This window comes from Cavia porcellus, unplaced genomic scaffold, assembly GCF_034190915.1.
Source record: "Cavia porcellus strain 051 isolate PalLab524CR breed Dunkin Hartley unplaced genomic scaffold, mCavPor4.1 scaffold_9, whole genome shotgun sequence".
NCBI classification, from domain to species: Eukaryota; Metazoa; Chordata; class Mammalia; order Rodentia; family Caviidae; genus Cavia; species Cavia porcellus.
In genome coordinates, this window is record NW_026947492.1 from 47,494,080 (window position 1) to 47,505,665 (window position 11,586).

Genomic DNA, 11,586 nt, shown 5'->3' on the forward strand with positions numbered 1-11,586 from the left:
AACTGCCTCAAATTCTGCCACAACCTTCTGATTCTCACTGACAAGCGATTTTCAAGTTTACCCTTTACATTTTGCTTTGTGAATATTTCCGAATCCCACCTCTAGGATCTTTTAAAGTCCCATGGGCCACTGATACCTGATACCACTTGTGTTCATAATGCTTTTGCATCATCACCTTGCCCCCAGGTCTGTTACAGCAACCCCTAAAATGTAGTAGAAGGCTGCACTGCTCACAGGCATTACAGGAGAAAACAAGAGTTCTGCGGTCAAAGATGTTTATTGAAATACATATTTAAAAAATAAGAACAAGTCTCTTTACTATAGGATTTTCCAGAGTTTTTAATGTGCAAACAGGCATGTGAATCCCTGACAAAAACAGGGAATTCTGAGAAGCATCTCCCTCCTACCTGAGGACAGTATCCTTTTTATTTTTGATAGAAAGTCTGAAGGGACACTTGTGACATATCGTGAGAAACAACTTTTCCTATCCTTGCTAGGAATATACTTATGGTACACATATCCAGTACATGTAAAGTACCATTTATATTAATGAGTGCTTTCCCTCACAATTATGATAGTCTAATAACATGTTTTCTCCCATTACCACTGAAAAGATGGACATACTAAATTACTTTATAATTTTACAGATCTATGAATGATAGTAAGTGGATACTATTCGTTAGTATACTAGAGCTTCTTGTGAACTAAGCATTAATATTATTTTGTTTTTGTGTCACTAACTTTGTAAGATGAAAGTCAAGAAAGAAAGGAGTTTTGTAAAAGGAGCATCTATCAAAAAATCAGTTACACTTTTTTTTCATCAAGCAAAAGCAAACAGAAAACCCCAAATACTAGACACAGAAATGGAGACCTCTCTTCTTCTTCAGGCAAGATTCCTGTTAGATTCCAAAGCAAATTGGACTGCAACTCAGAAGATTCCTGGCATCTGCCTCTCTGTGCTATGCATTTCTTATGTGAACTGACGAAAGCAATGGTTGTACATGTCTTGAGTGCCTGATCAGGATTATCCTTTTTAAAAGCTAAAAAACTCAAGCCCCAGAAGAGTGTTTTAGTGATAGTCCTGTATTTGAATATCTTCACAGCCACAAAATAGGCTATTATTCAGAGTACAAAAACACAAAATTTTGCCTCATATTTCATTTGCTATTTTTTTCTGTACTTAAAAGTGCTTAGGCTGAGACTCAAAAGCATAGAATAAATGCAAGTCTTTTCTTTATATGCTATGATTATCATATGTATAAAACATTTATTGGAGTACATGATCCTCACCCATTTTATATTCTCCAAATTTTCATTTTTCACCGTTGTACCTGATTACATACATGCCTATAGCCTAAAGCATTCCAGAAAAACGTGCCTTTTAAAAGCTTGGGTAGAGAGAGACACACTGGTGCTTCTTAAAGCAACTTCCAAGCAGTACTATAAGATAAATATAACAAGAGAGAAAGTTTTGAAATCAAACAACTACACAACTCTCTGAAAGCACAGAGAAAACTATGCAGAATAATTTTGATTAGGCTGCATGACTGTGCCAGGCTTCAAACAAGTGGTTATTCTGTTGTGACATCTGCTGAGCAATGCATCCATTGTTCTCTGGAATTTAATTCATTTTAAATTACTCTATCCAAATGATAAAACATGAGATGTGCTACATTTCAGGGGTAAAATGCTGTTCTTATTTTTATTGTGCTCATAACTTAGCTAGGAAGCAATACAGCCTGTTCTAATTAAGTCTTGATTGCTGCCTTTTGAAAAACAACTAGCTCTAGAAATGTAAGTGAACTCTTATTAAATGAAAAAATTAGGATAAATGATCTTGTCTACTCTGGTGTGACTGTAAAGTTGGCAGAGATATGTGTAAAGACTTCCCAAAACGCAGAGCAACAGTCTTTGGAAGAGAAACTATTTTCAAAATTAAGAGCAGCTTTGGGGTGCTTTTATTGTGAGATATAGTTTGTGTATTACTATTAGCCAATAAATTACTGTTAAAGGACTATCACATAAATGCCTCCTAATCCAAAATACTACTATTGTCTAAGAAGTTTTGTGAAAATTTGTAAAAGTTATATGCGGTGGGAACACTATCATCTGAAAGCATTAATCAGACATTAAAAAATATCAAGATATAAACCTAAGAAATCACAAACATATGCACATAATAATTCATATTTCCTGTATGCCACTTATTTAATACAAACTTTTGAAATAAGCTCAGATGAAATGAAAATCAAAAATTCTCAAGAAAAGTGAAACATTAACTTAATTGCCAAATATTTCCTATTGCCCCAAACAACAGCATTTAAAAACTTCTATGCAAAAGTATGCTTTCAAACTGCTTAAGTGATATGATACACAAACCAGTTTTCAAATAATAAATTCAGTCATTTTGCATTTTGAGAAAGTAAAGGATATCATGACACATTACATAAACGCGTGTGCACGCGCACACAAGCCAGTGATAAAATTTGGCCTCTCCTACGATGAGTACATAAAGATCATTAAGTGCTCCTAGGAGGAGGAATGCTATGTCACCCCTCCCTACAATCCAGGTAGTTTCCTTTAATCCAATAGCAAATCTGGGCATATTTGAGAGGAGTGATTCTGACAGCCACATTGAAATCCTGTGGAGAACCATTCAAGTCCACCCACTGGTGCCCTGAAAAGATGCCAATAATTTTTCGCTCCCACTTCTGCTGCTGTCTCTTCCACATCCTCACATAGACCCCCGAGCCACTGGCCCCAGGCTGAGCATCACACTGCTGGTAAAGCAGGTCATAGGTCTCATCCTTGACATCACAGAAGCGATATACCAAGTTGCCTGGTCGATCATTGTCATAGCCTGAGAAGTGGATTCTGCCCCCTGGCAGCTGTTTAGCAGGAGGGCTCACCCCAATCTTCATGAACTTTCTCTTGTGGGGTTTTTTCAGTTCCAAGAGGGCATAGTCATAATCCATGCCAATATCATTGGCATTGCCCTTGATCCAACCCTTGGGCACATGGGTGCGTTTTACCCGGATCCATTGAAATTTCATCTTCTCTGGTGTGGCTGAGTTTGAAGTGTTAGTCTCTCGACCACTGTCCTTAAACTTGGGCTTCAGGAAGCCCACTCGAAGTTTCTGTGTTCCTTTCACATAGGTTTTCCCATCATGTATGCAGTGCGCAGCTGTAAGCACGTGTTTCTCTGCCACCAGAGTTCCAGTGCAGCCTGTAGATAACTTCACTGATGTTGAGAAAGGGTAGTTGAGCAGGAAGTCCTTCCCAAAAATGCTGAACCTGCTGTCATAGCCATAAATCTGTCGCTTCCTCCGAGATGTTCTTGACGACACTGAGTCTTGGTGTTGAGTCCCATGTCTACCATTGCTGAGGATGTAAATGCCCACTTGAGTCTCTGTGCGGCTGCCATTGGCATAGAGTGTCTCATAAGACAGGTATTGCTTGGCCTCTTCATATGTAGGCAGTGGAGTTCCTTTGTGACACTGTGGTCCACATGAGGAGGACACTTCCAATTTGGCTTCTGCTCCAAAGTCTGGCTTGGCTAAATTGAGGGTAGACTGGGGCAGGACAACAGGGAGGTGGTAAGCAGGCCAAGTGGGTTTCCAGGAGGCTCTGTAGGGACTCACATGCCCCACAACACAGAGCAGGAGGAGGAGAAGCAAGAGGAGCCCTGGGATCCCTGCCATGCTGAGCACCATTCTGTATATACAAAGACAAGCAGGTTAGAAGGGAAAGGGCTGAGACTCATTTACTACAAACCAACAAAGCCTGGCAGCATGGCTGTCACTGCCTTTGTAAACCCAAATGAAACTGGGTCTTCATTCCCATGATAGCACATTATAGTCAGCATGCATATGGTCAGTAGTTCCCAGATGTATTGCTGATCTGTCCCAATTTCCATGTGACATTCAGCTGTCTTTGTGCCTGCTTCCAAACTTCGTCCTCTCCTACCTTCCAGGTTCCCCAACCTTTCTTTCCTCCTTACACCTCATTCTCACAACTATATGTACTTGGGAAATGATCAGAGCAACTTGCCTATTTATAAGGTAAATCTCAATTACATGCTTTATTAAATGACTAAGTCATCTAGAAGGGACAACTCCAGTATCACATTTATTAGGACTTCCGTCACTTCTATATAATGGGTGCATTTGGAAGATGATATAAAAATTCTATTTTCCTTTTTTCTTTGAATTCAAAACAACTTTTAGGATTACATATTTAGTTCCAGAGTATCCAGGCCTCTAGCAAACAAAATATTTCCATTTCCTCTGGATTATGTTGTACACTAATAGGATCTCTGTCAAAGATCTACAGCTCTAATATTGCATCAGGTGTAACTTTATGACTGTACTGCTGGTTATTTTTTCAGGTGTCTGTACCTATGTTTCAGCTATCTTAAATGCCTGCATGCCTAACATTCAACAGAAACTTATTAAGTGAATATTTGTATCAATGGAAGAATGAATGCACAGTGTGTTTCAGAAAATACTTTTTTGAATGATACAAGCTGACTTCTAATGACATAGATGTCCATAGATGCTGTGGCAGCCCAGCTAAAGGGCAAAAATATCAGATGTGGGGAGTAAGAAGAACAGGACATTTTAAGGGATGGGCTGCTTGAGATGAGTGCTGAAGTGGAAAAAAGTTAGGTGTCAAAAGATAAGAGAGACAAGAACACTTAGAGAAAGGCAACAACAGTCTGTATAAGAGCACAGAGCCATCCAACAGTCTGAGACATTTTAGGACTTAAGACTTCCAAAGGTGGAGTAGAAGAGATGGCGGAGACCGCAGGCAACAGCCAGGTTATGGACAATTTGTGTACTAACTGAAGGAGTTTGGATTTTACTCTGAAAAGTATGTTTAAATATCTGGATCAATCATCTCACAAGAAAACAAAAAAGAAGATTCAAAGTACTTTCATATACATCTGTTTAAGCATCAGTTGGTTGTGACTGATTCTGAATCATCTGGTTCAGCTGACTCAGAAGGGAGGGTGATTTATCCATAATCAAGCATCTCAGGACAGGACAAGAGAGATAAGTCTTAAGAGAGGCTCAAGGGATACAACAAGAGGAGGAGGGAAATCATTCTCATCCCCTTCCTCTTTGAGGGCACAGACTTTTTTGCTGGGTTTTTATGTGCCCATTTTTACACAAAACTGGAAAATGCCATTGATTTGATCTAGTCCAGGTAAACATGCTAGTCCACATCCCCAAAATCCACACACTGGATTTCTAAACTATGTGTTCATTCCAACCATGTCTGGAATCTTTTTGCTCTATTCTTTCTCTTGAATTCCACTTTTGTCAAGGAGAATAGGAATGAGAAAATAAAGGAATGAGGTCCAGAAAAACCAGTTCCTTGGGATTTCCTGATTCCTTCAAACTGCTTATTGTCATCTTTCTAAATAAGAAAGGACCCTTGGCTCTTCCATGAGAATCAAATGTATTTAATTAAGTCTTTGAAGCATGGGGTACGTGTACATGTGCACACATGCATGTTTACATGTGCTTGTTGAGAGTATTGCTGCGAGTAAAGGTTCTAAGTGGACTAGGAAGGGTCCGCTGATGCTAGCAGAGTCTTTCCAACCCCCTTTTCCCATGGAGACCTGGACAATAGGACAGGTGTCGCAATGACAACCCTTTGGGCTTGTGACACGGCTCCATGTCTGATTAGTACTCATCTCCTGGCTGAGGATTTAGCTCTAGGGTTTGAACGGCTTTTTTTTCTAGGTAGGTAGATAAAGATGACCAAATGCCCTTCTCACACAAGAATCCCTGCCAAGTATGCTGTGTGCGAAAAGGAATTGTGAATTTCCCACATGGCTGGATTTTGAACTCTAATACACCATCCTCTCCTCCCTTTAATTAATACTGAGAACATTAATTCTGCTAATACTGAGCAGCAGGATGTTTTGCACCAAGTTTTATTTCAGCATATCTTAAAAGAAACAGAATCTACAGGTCTAAGTTGTCGGTTGTTCTTGTTTTTAAAATACAATTCTTAAGGGAAAGAGGAGATAGTATTATGCCATGTATTATCATAAATGGCACATAATATTTTCTACACGCATGAAGAATGTGATAAATATGATATGCTCATCATCTAGATTTTAGAGCATGGATCTTTAACCATAAATCTAGAACTTGTATGTTCTGCATGTACAGAGGTCAAACTATTAACTATACCAAAATTTTCCCAGTGGTATCTGCCTTTAGCTTTATCAATATATCCAAAAATCAAAATAGGGGATTGGCAAATTTATAATTTAAAAGATGACAGATAACTATGTGCCAAGAACTTTGGGTATCACAAATCAAAGAAGACTATTAGAAAATGCTAAAGAGTTTGCTGTATGAGACCGTATGTATGACTAATTCAGAGTTCTTTTTTTTTTTAATCGGTACCAGCAATCGAACTCACAACCGCCTGCTTGCAAGGTAGGTGCTTATGCAGCTGAGCTAAATCCCCAGTCCCAATTCAGAGTTCTTACAAATTAAATTCTGGTCATTTATCCAACAGTGAAGGAGAAGTCATGCACGTTTGAGAAAAATACTAAACCAGTAAGATAGGGTGATGTTTTAACCTCTAGAATCAACTTTTCGGATACTTCAAAAGCATTGCTTTCTGTTACTTCAAAACACTGCTTATAAATTCCCTATATTATTATCAAACTATACTGACATGTGGTAAGACTGTATTCAAACAGGATAAAGTTTCTATGGACCTTTGACAGCTATAAAATGATATATCAAAAAACCATGATTCGGATTTAGAAGCTAATCTGACTTTTAGAAACTCATGTCATATTATCCCATAGTGGTTGGGTTTTAAACACTTGCTGAGAATGGAGTGATAAAGCTGTGCTCAAATCCCCAAGGAGGTTTATACTGACATCTGTTAAAGTTATAAGCTTCCCCAGTTGCTTACTCCTCTCTTACATGTTTATTTAGGGCAGTTTAGATACTGAACCAGATGATCTCTTTAACTGGTCACAACAGATCCAGGATTTTATAATTTTCCAAGATCACGAAGTTCAAGTCAAAGCCAATGTTGTTTATAAACAGTATCTGTCCTGTCATTTACTGCTCAGAAGGTTTTACTCTTGGAATTATGGAGGTTGGAAGAATAGGAGAAAAGGAAAATGAAAACATATGCTAATGTATTACCTAGTTTGGAGATAAGTTATATGCTCAATCTCCAACACCTCCAGCAGAGGGCAGCTCTGCAGAACTGAATGGAAGGACCTTTCCATGTGAAGGGCTTTAGGGACAGGTGGGGTGGGGGCAGCATGCCAAGACAGCCTTGCAGTCTACCAGAGTCTTTTCTGAAGCGCTCATACCAGTGATAATTGTGCTGTTTTAAAATTAGGTAGGTGGCATTAATTTATTAATTCATCTGAAAATAGAATAATTCCCCAGAGATAAATAATTATTTATAAACTCCAGGTAAGCCTTACTAGGTCCACATAAGTGTATGTAAGCATAGACACTATAGGATCCTGACAAAGATAGTAAAAACATTCTCAGCCCAACAACTAGAAAGATAACAAATGAGATTGCTATTAACAACATTAATTTTTCTCACTGTTACAAATGGATCACTTTATCCTTCCAGAGATATCTAAATTCACTGTAAACAAAGGAACAAAGGTTTCTAAAACTTATTACCCTCATTATATCTAAATCTGGATGAAGAAAATTTAGGTCTGTAACATCAAGTTTCTAGGAATAAGCATGTTATCTTGCGAAATTTTCAACTAAGTGTTTTCATGCTTCACCTCATTCAGTGGCAAAGCAGAACAGAAAATTAAGGTAAGCAAATGTGTTTTCACTATACTCAGTAGAAGTTTGCTTTTTTTGGTACTAGGGATCGATCTCACAACCTCGTGCTTGCCAGGCAGGCGCTTACACCACTGAGCTAAATCCCCAGACCCTCTATGCTTATACAGAAACTGTATTCCTATTCCAATTCTGGATATCTGAATCACAAGGAGGTTCCATGCTTCATCATGCAATATGAGCCACTGTCATCCTGTCCAATGTGTATTAGACTTTAGGCGTATGCTGCCACTTCATAAACCCACTAATAATCCTATGGTGGAGGGACTTTGCATATTAACAGATGTGCAAACAATAACAACACCTTTGGAAACAGAGCACTGCAACTACCATCTCTTCTTGTTCTGCTCTTTAGCCTTGAAAACTGCAACAATACAGGTCTCCTCAAGAGGGCCAGTGTTCGAGAAAATGATTTAATTCCTATAGCAATCTAGTGCTGAGAGGGAAAACCTAATCCTTCAATACCCACTCTCTGTTGTACAATGTATGAATACTTGTGATCGCTGTAAGTGATAATGACAGAAAAAACTGCAGGAAAGTGTGTGAAGATGCTAGTTTTGGATACCAAAGAAAGATGACAAAGGATCTTCCATGCAGTCTACAGCCAGGGAAACTCAATGGTGAAATCTTGCTAATTCCTAAAGCAAACATCTAAAAATGAACAAAGATCTCGAATACTCTGCAGCCAGGCTTGCTCTCATTTTCCTGAGAGCAAGAACTTGCTAAAGCAAAACTGACCTAAACACATAATGGCTTAAAAACAGTCTTCTACAGGAAGCTTCAGGGCACTTACAAGCCCAGCAACTATTAAACATAATCTTGTGCTCAAAAGTTTAACTTCTGTATCAGATTTTAGGCAAAATAAACTACCCCAGTAATCCCAAGGCCAACCTGGCAGGAGAACAAAACACAAAATGAATAAAAACTGTCAATGGTGAGACCATGAGAAACGAATTCCCCAGAGTCAGTGAGAGCTGTGCATGAATAATGCCTGGTGCACTGAATTGTGAAGGATCTATGAGAAAGATGTATGGGAGAACCTGATAGTACTAAACACTGAAGACAGGGGTAGTACCGTCCTCAAACACAGCAAAGGGTCCTTTGGCACTGATGCTACCAACAGAAAAACACACATTCACCATCTACCATCTATCGGAGGTCCTCAGTGTTATATTAGTTACTTTCCCAGTTGAGGTACAGAAAAGCCAAAAAGCTACCTCTTTCTTGACTTTATTTAGGTGGGAAGAGTACAAATAAATATTTCACATGCAGATGGTATGTACAGGATCACACACAGTTTCAGAAGTGTAGTAGATTTTGTGGCATTTACTAAGTTCCTTCTTCCATTCCACCTGCAATCCTAAGAGACTACTTGAAATACAGTTATAAAACCTGTTCAGGTAAAGACAATTCTAGCACAAGCCTACCTGTTCCTGAGGAGCACACAAGGACCCCTCAAATTAAGTGTTAGTAGCTGAGAGACGCAAATCCTATTCCAACCCTCACACTGAACGACCTCAGGTTTTCCCTTAGCCATGGGCTATTTCTGAATTCTCATGGGTGTCGCCCAATGGCTAATAAAACAAACAGGATTTTTTATCAGCTGCTTTCTCATGAGATGTTTAAAAACAAACCTGATTTTGTATTCTGGAGCGGAGTGCAGGTGTTGCCTGATGTAAAATAAAAAAATCTTCTCTTTTGAAAAGTTCTTAAAATTAAAAAAAAAACCTTTTTATTTAAAAGTTAACTTGAGATGGATGCAGGAAGGCTACAGAAGAAATATTTGCTTGCAGGAACTACTGATTGGTCAGAGATCAGTTTCTAGATATGGCACCCTCACGGAGCACTGTGTCACCAGTACAGCCCCTAGAGAAACGAGATCTATTCTCTAGCCCGTGTCTGCTGACCTTTTCTTGCTTGCTAAGGTGTGTTCACAATCACGTGTCTAGGTTAAAAATTAATGCTTAAAACGTGAAGGAAGCACATATTGTGTATGCAAAATCTATCAAAAACAAGACGCTGCCGTGGTGAGCAGGACAGCTGCAAGCCGCGGCGGCAGGACACCTTGACCTGAGCGCTTCACCTCTACTCTCACCCTGCCCCACCAACCTGCAGCTTGCCTCAAAGACAGCAATTTCAAAACCTTTTTTCTCCATCCACTTCACGGTCGACACTACGGGAATGCCAACATCCTCCAACTCGCATCCTAGCCCCAAGTCGGCCACAGCGGCCAGGGCGAGGTCTCCGGTGCCCCCTGCAGCCCCACTTCGCGCGCAGCCGGCCCTTTGTCCCGCTCCTCTGGGCACCTCGGAACCCCGCGCCACGCGCGCGCCCGGGCCCGGCCCTCACTCACCCGCGCGGAGCAGCCCGCCCCGGCCGTGGCTGGCTGCGCGGCTCAGACAGGTGTGGGCCCCGGGAGGGCGCACGCGGCTCCCATGCCTGCCCCGTCGAGAGACCGAGTGCGAGCTGGCGGGCTCCCCAGCTACGCCGGCTGCGGGCGGGTCCGCCCCCCGCGCCTCCGAGCCGCCGCCCCGCCTCCGGCCTCGGGGAAGCGCGCCGCCCCCGCCTCGCCGCCCCAGCGCCCCTCCGCCCCACCTCCCTTCCCCGCGCGCCCTGGCCCAAGCGGGGCCCCGCAGCCCCGGGGTCTGCCGCCGGCGCAGGTGGCGTGGCCAGAGCCTCTTGTCGCCAGCCTGCGCCGAGTCCCGCGCGTCTCCACCTTGTGGAGGGGCGCAAGTCTCCTCGGCGAGCCTAGGGCTTTAGCTTCCTGGAATCTGTTGCCACCAGCCCGAGAAGACAAGGTGTCCCCCAGCGGTGCTCCCCTCTGACTTAGAAGTAGGGAAGCGCCACGCGAGCCGCACTGGAAACTCCTGAGCCAATGCATTGAAGCAAAATTCGTGCGCTCTCCACCCAGGTACATATTGAGCGCTTTGTGTGGCGCCAGAGCTCCTTTCCGATTTACCTGGTGGCTCTGGTGTCTCCAGGGAGCAAAACCTGCACTCCAGTGGCCGAACCACCACTGCTTTGTCTACTGTAGCACTCAGTTCGGCGCGTGGGTGCGGAGCAGGGGTTGCGGGAGCTGGCTGGTTGAGCCCCCTAGTCTGGCTTCTTTATTGGGCACCAGATGGTGGAGCCACCTCCTCACTCCGTGGCCCTGCTCTCTGGAGTCACTCCAAGGAGCACACGGGTCGGGGTCTTCTCCTAGCAAGATTTACACTGTTGACCACATGGTGTAAAGACCTAAAGCTAGAGCTTGCTGTTCTTTCCCCAATGCATTGACGTTAATATGGACTACTATTAAGTGCCTCCCCCTCCTCAAGTCCTTGTGGTGAAGAGGATGCAGAGATTACCACTAATTTAAAATAAAAGACTGGTGGTTGGAAAGGTTTAATGACTTGATCTAAATCTTAAATAGCTGTTGAATGGTAAGAAAAGATTTCTTAAGGAGCCCACTTTTTTTTTCTTGTTAAAGCCTGCTCTCAGGAAGGGCCTAACATTCTATTCCACACAAAGTGTTAATGACATGCCTGATCCTTTTGTGTCTGCAATTGATTTTTTTTTTTTTTTTTTTTTTTTTTTTTTGTCTTTTTCCTTTTTACCGGTACCAGGGATCGAACTCACGGCTGCCTGCTTGCAAGGCAGGCGCTTATGCCGCTGAGCTAAATCCCCAGCCCCCTGCAATTGATTTTGAATAGGAAAACCCTGAATACATTATTGTGTGATGTTTCTC

At 41.8% G+C, this 11,586-nt stretch overlaps 1 protein-coding gene across 2 annotated transcripts; it reads right to left on the minus strand.

The window, feature by feature from the left end:
* Positions 1 to 258: 258 nt before the first annotated feature.
* Prss23 (serine protease 23) lies at positions 259 to 10,965 on the minus strand. 2 transcript variants are annotated; one of them, XM_003468607.5, is made up of 2 exons: positions 10,819 to 10,965; positions 259 to 3,714 (listed from the first exon to the last, which is right to left on the minus strand). In XM_003468607.5, exon 2 carries the CDS (start codon positions 3,711 to 3,713, stop codon positions 2,550 to 2,552), a length of 1,164 nt encoding a protein of 387 aa, XP_003468655.3. In that variant the 5' UTR covers position 3,714; positions 10,819 to 10,965; the 3' UTR covers positions 259 to 2,549. The 2 variants fall into 2 exon arrangements, with proteins under 2 accessions (XP_003468655.3, XP_005003221.2); XM_005003164.4 differs by lacking the exon at positions 10,819 to 10,965 and adding an exon at positions 10,213 to 10,370.
* Positions 10,966 to 11,586: the final 621 nt, after the last annotated feature.

Bases quoted from the DNA above. Each gene is read 5' to 3' on its own strand.
- Prss23 (XM_003468607.5), bottom strand. From the start codon at position 3,713: ATGGTGCTCAGCATGGCAGGGATCCCAGGGCTCCTCTTGCTTCTCCTC.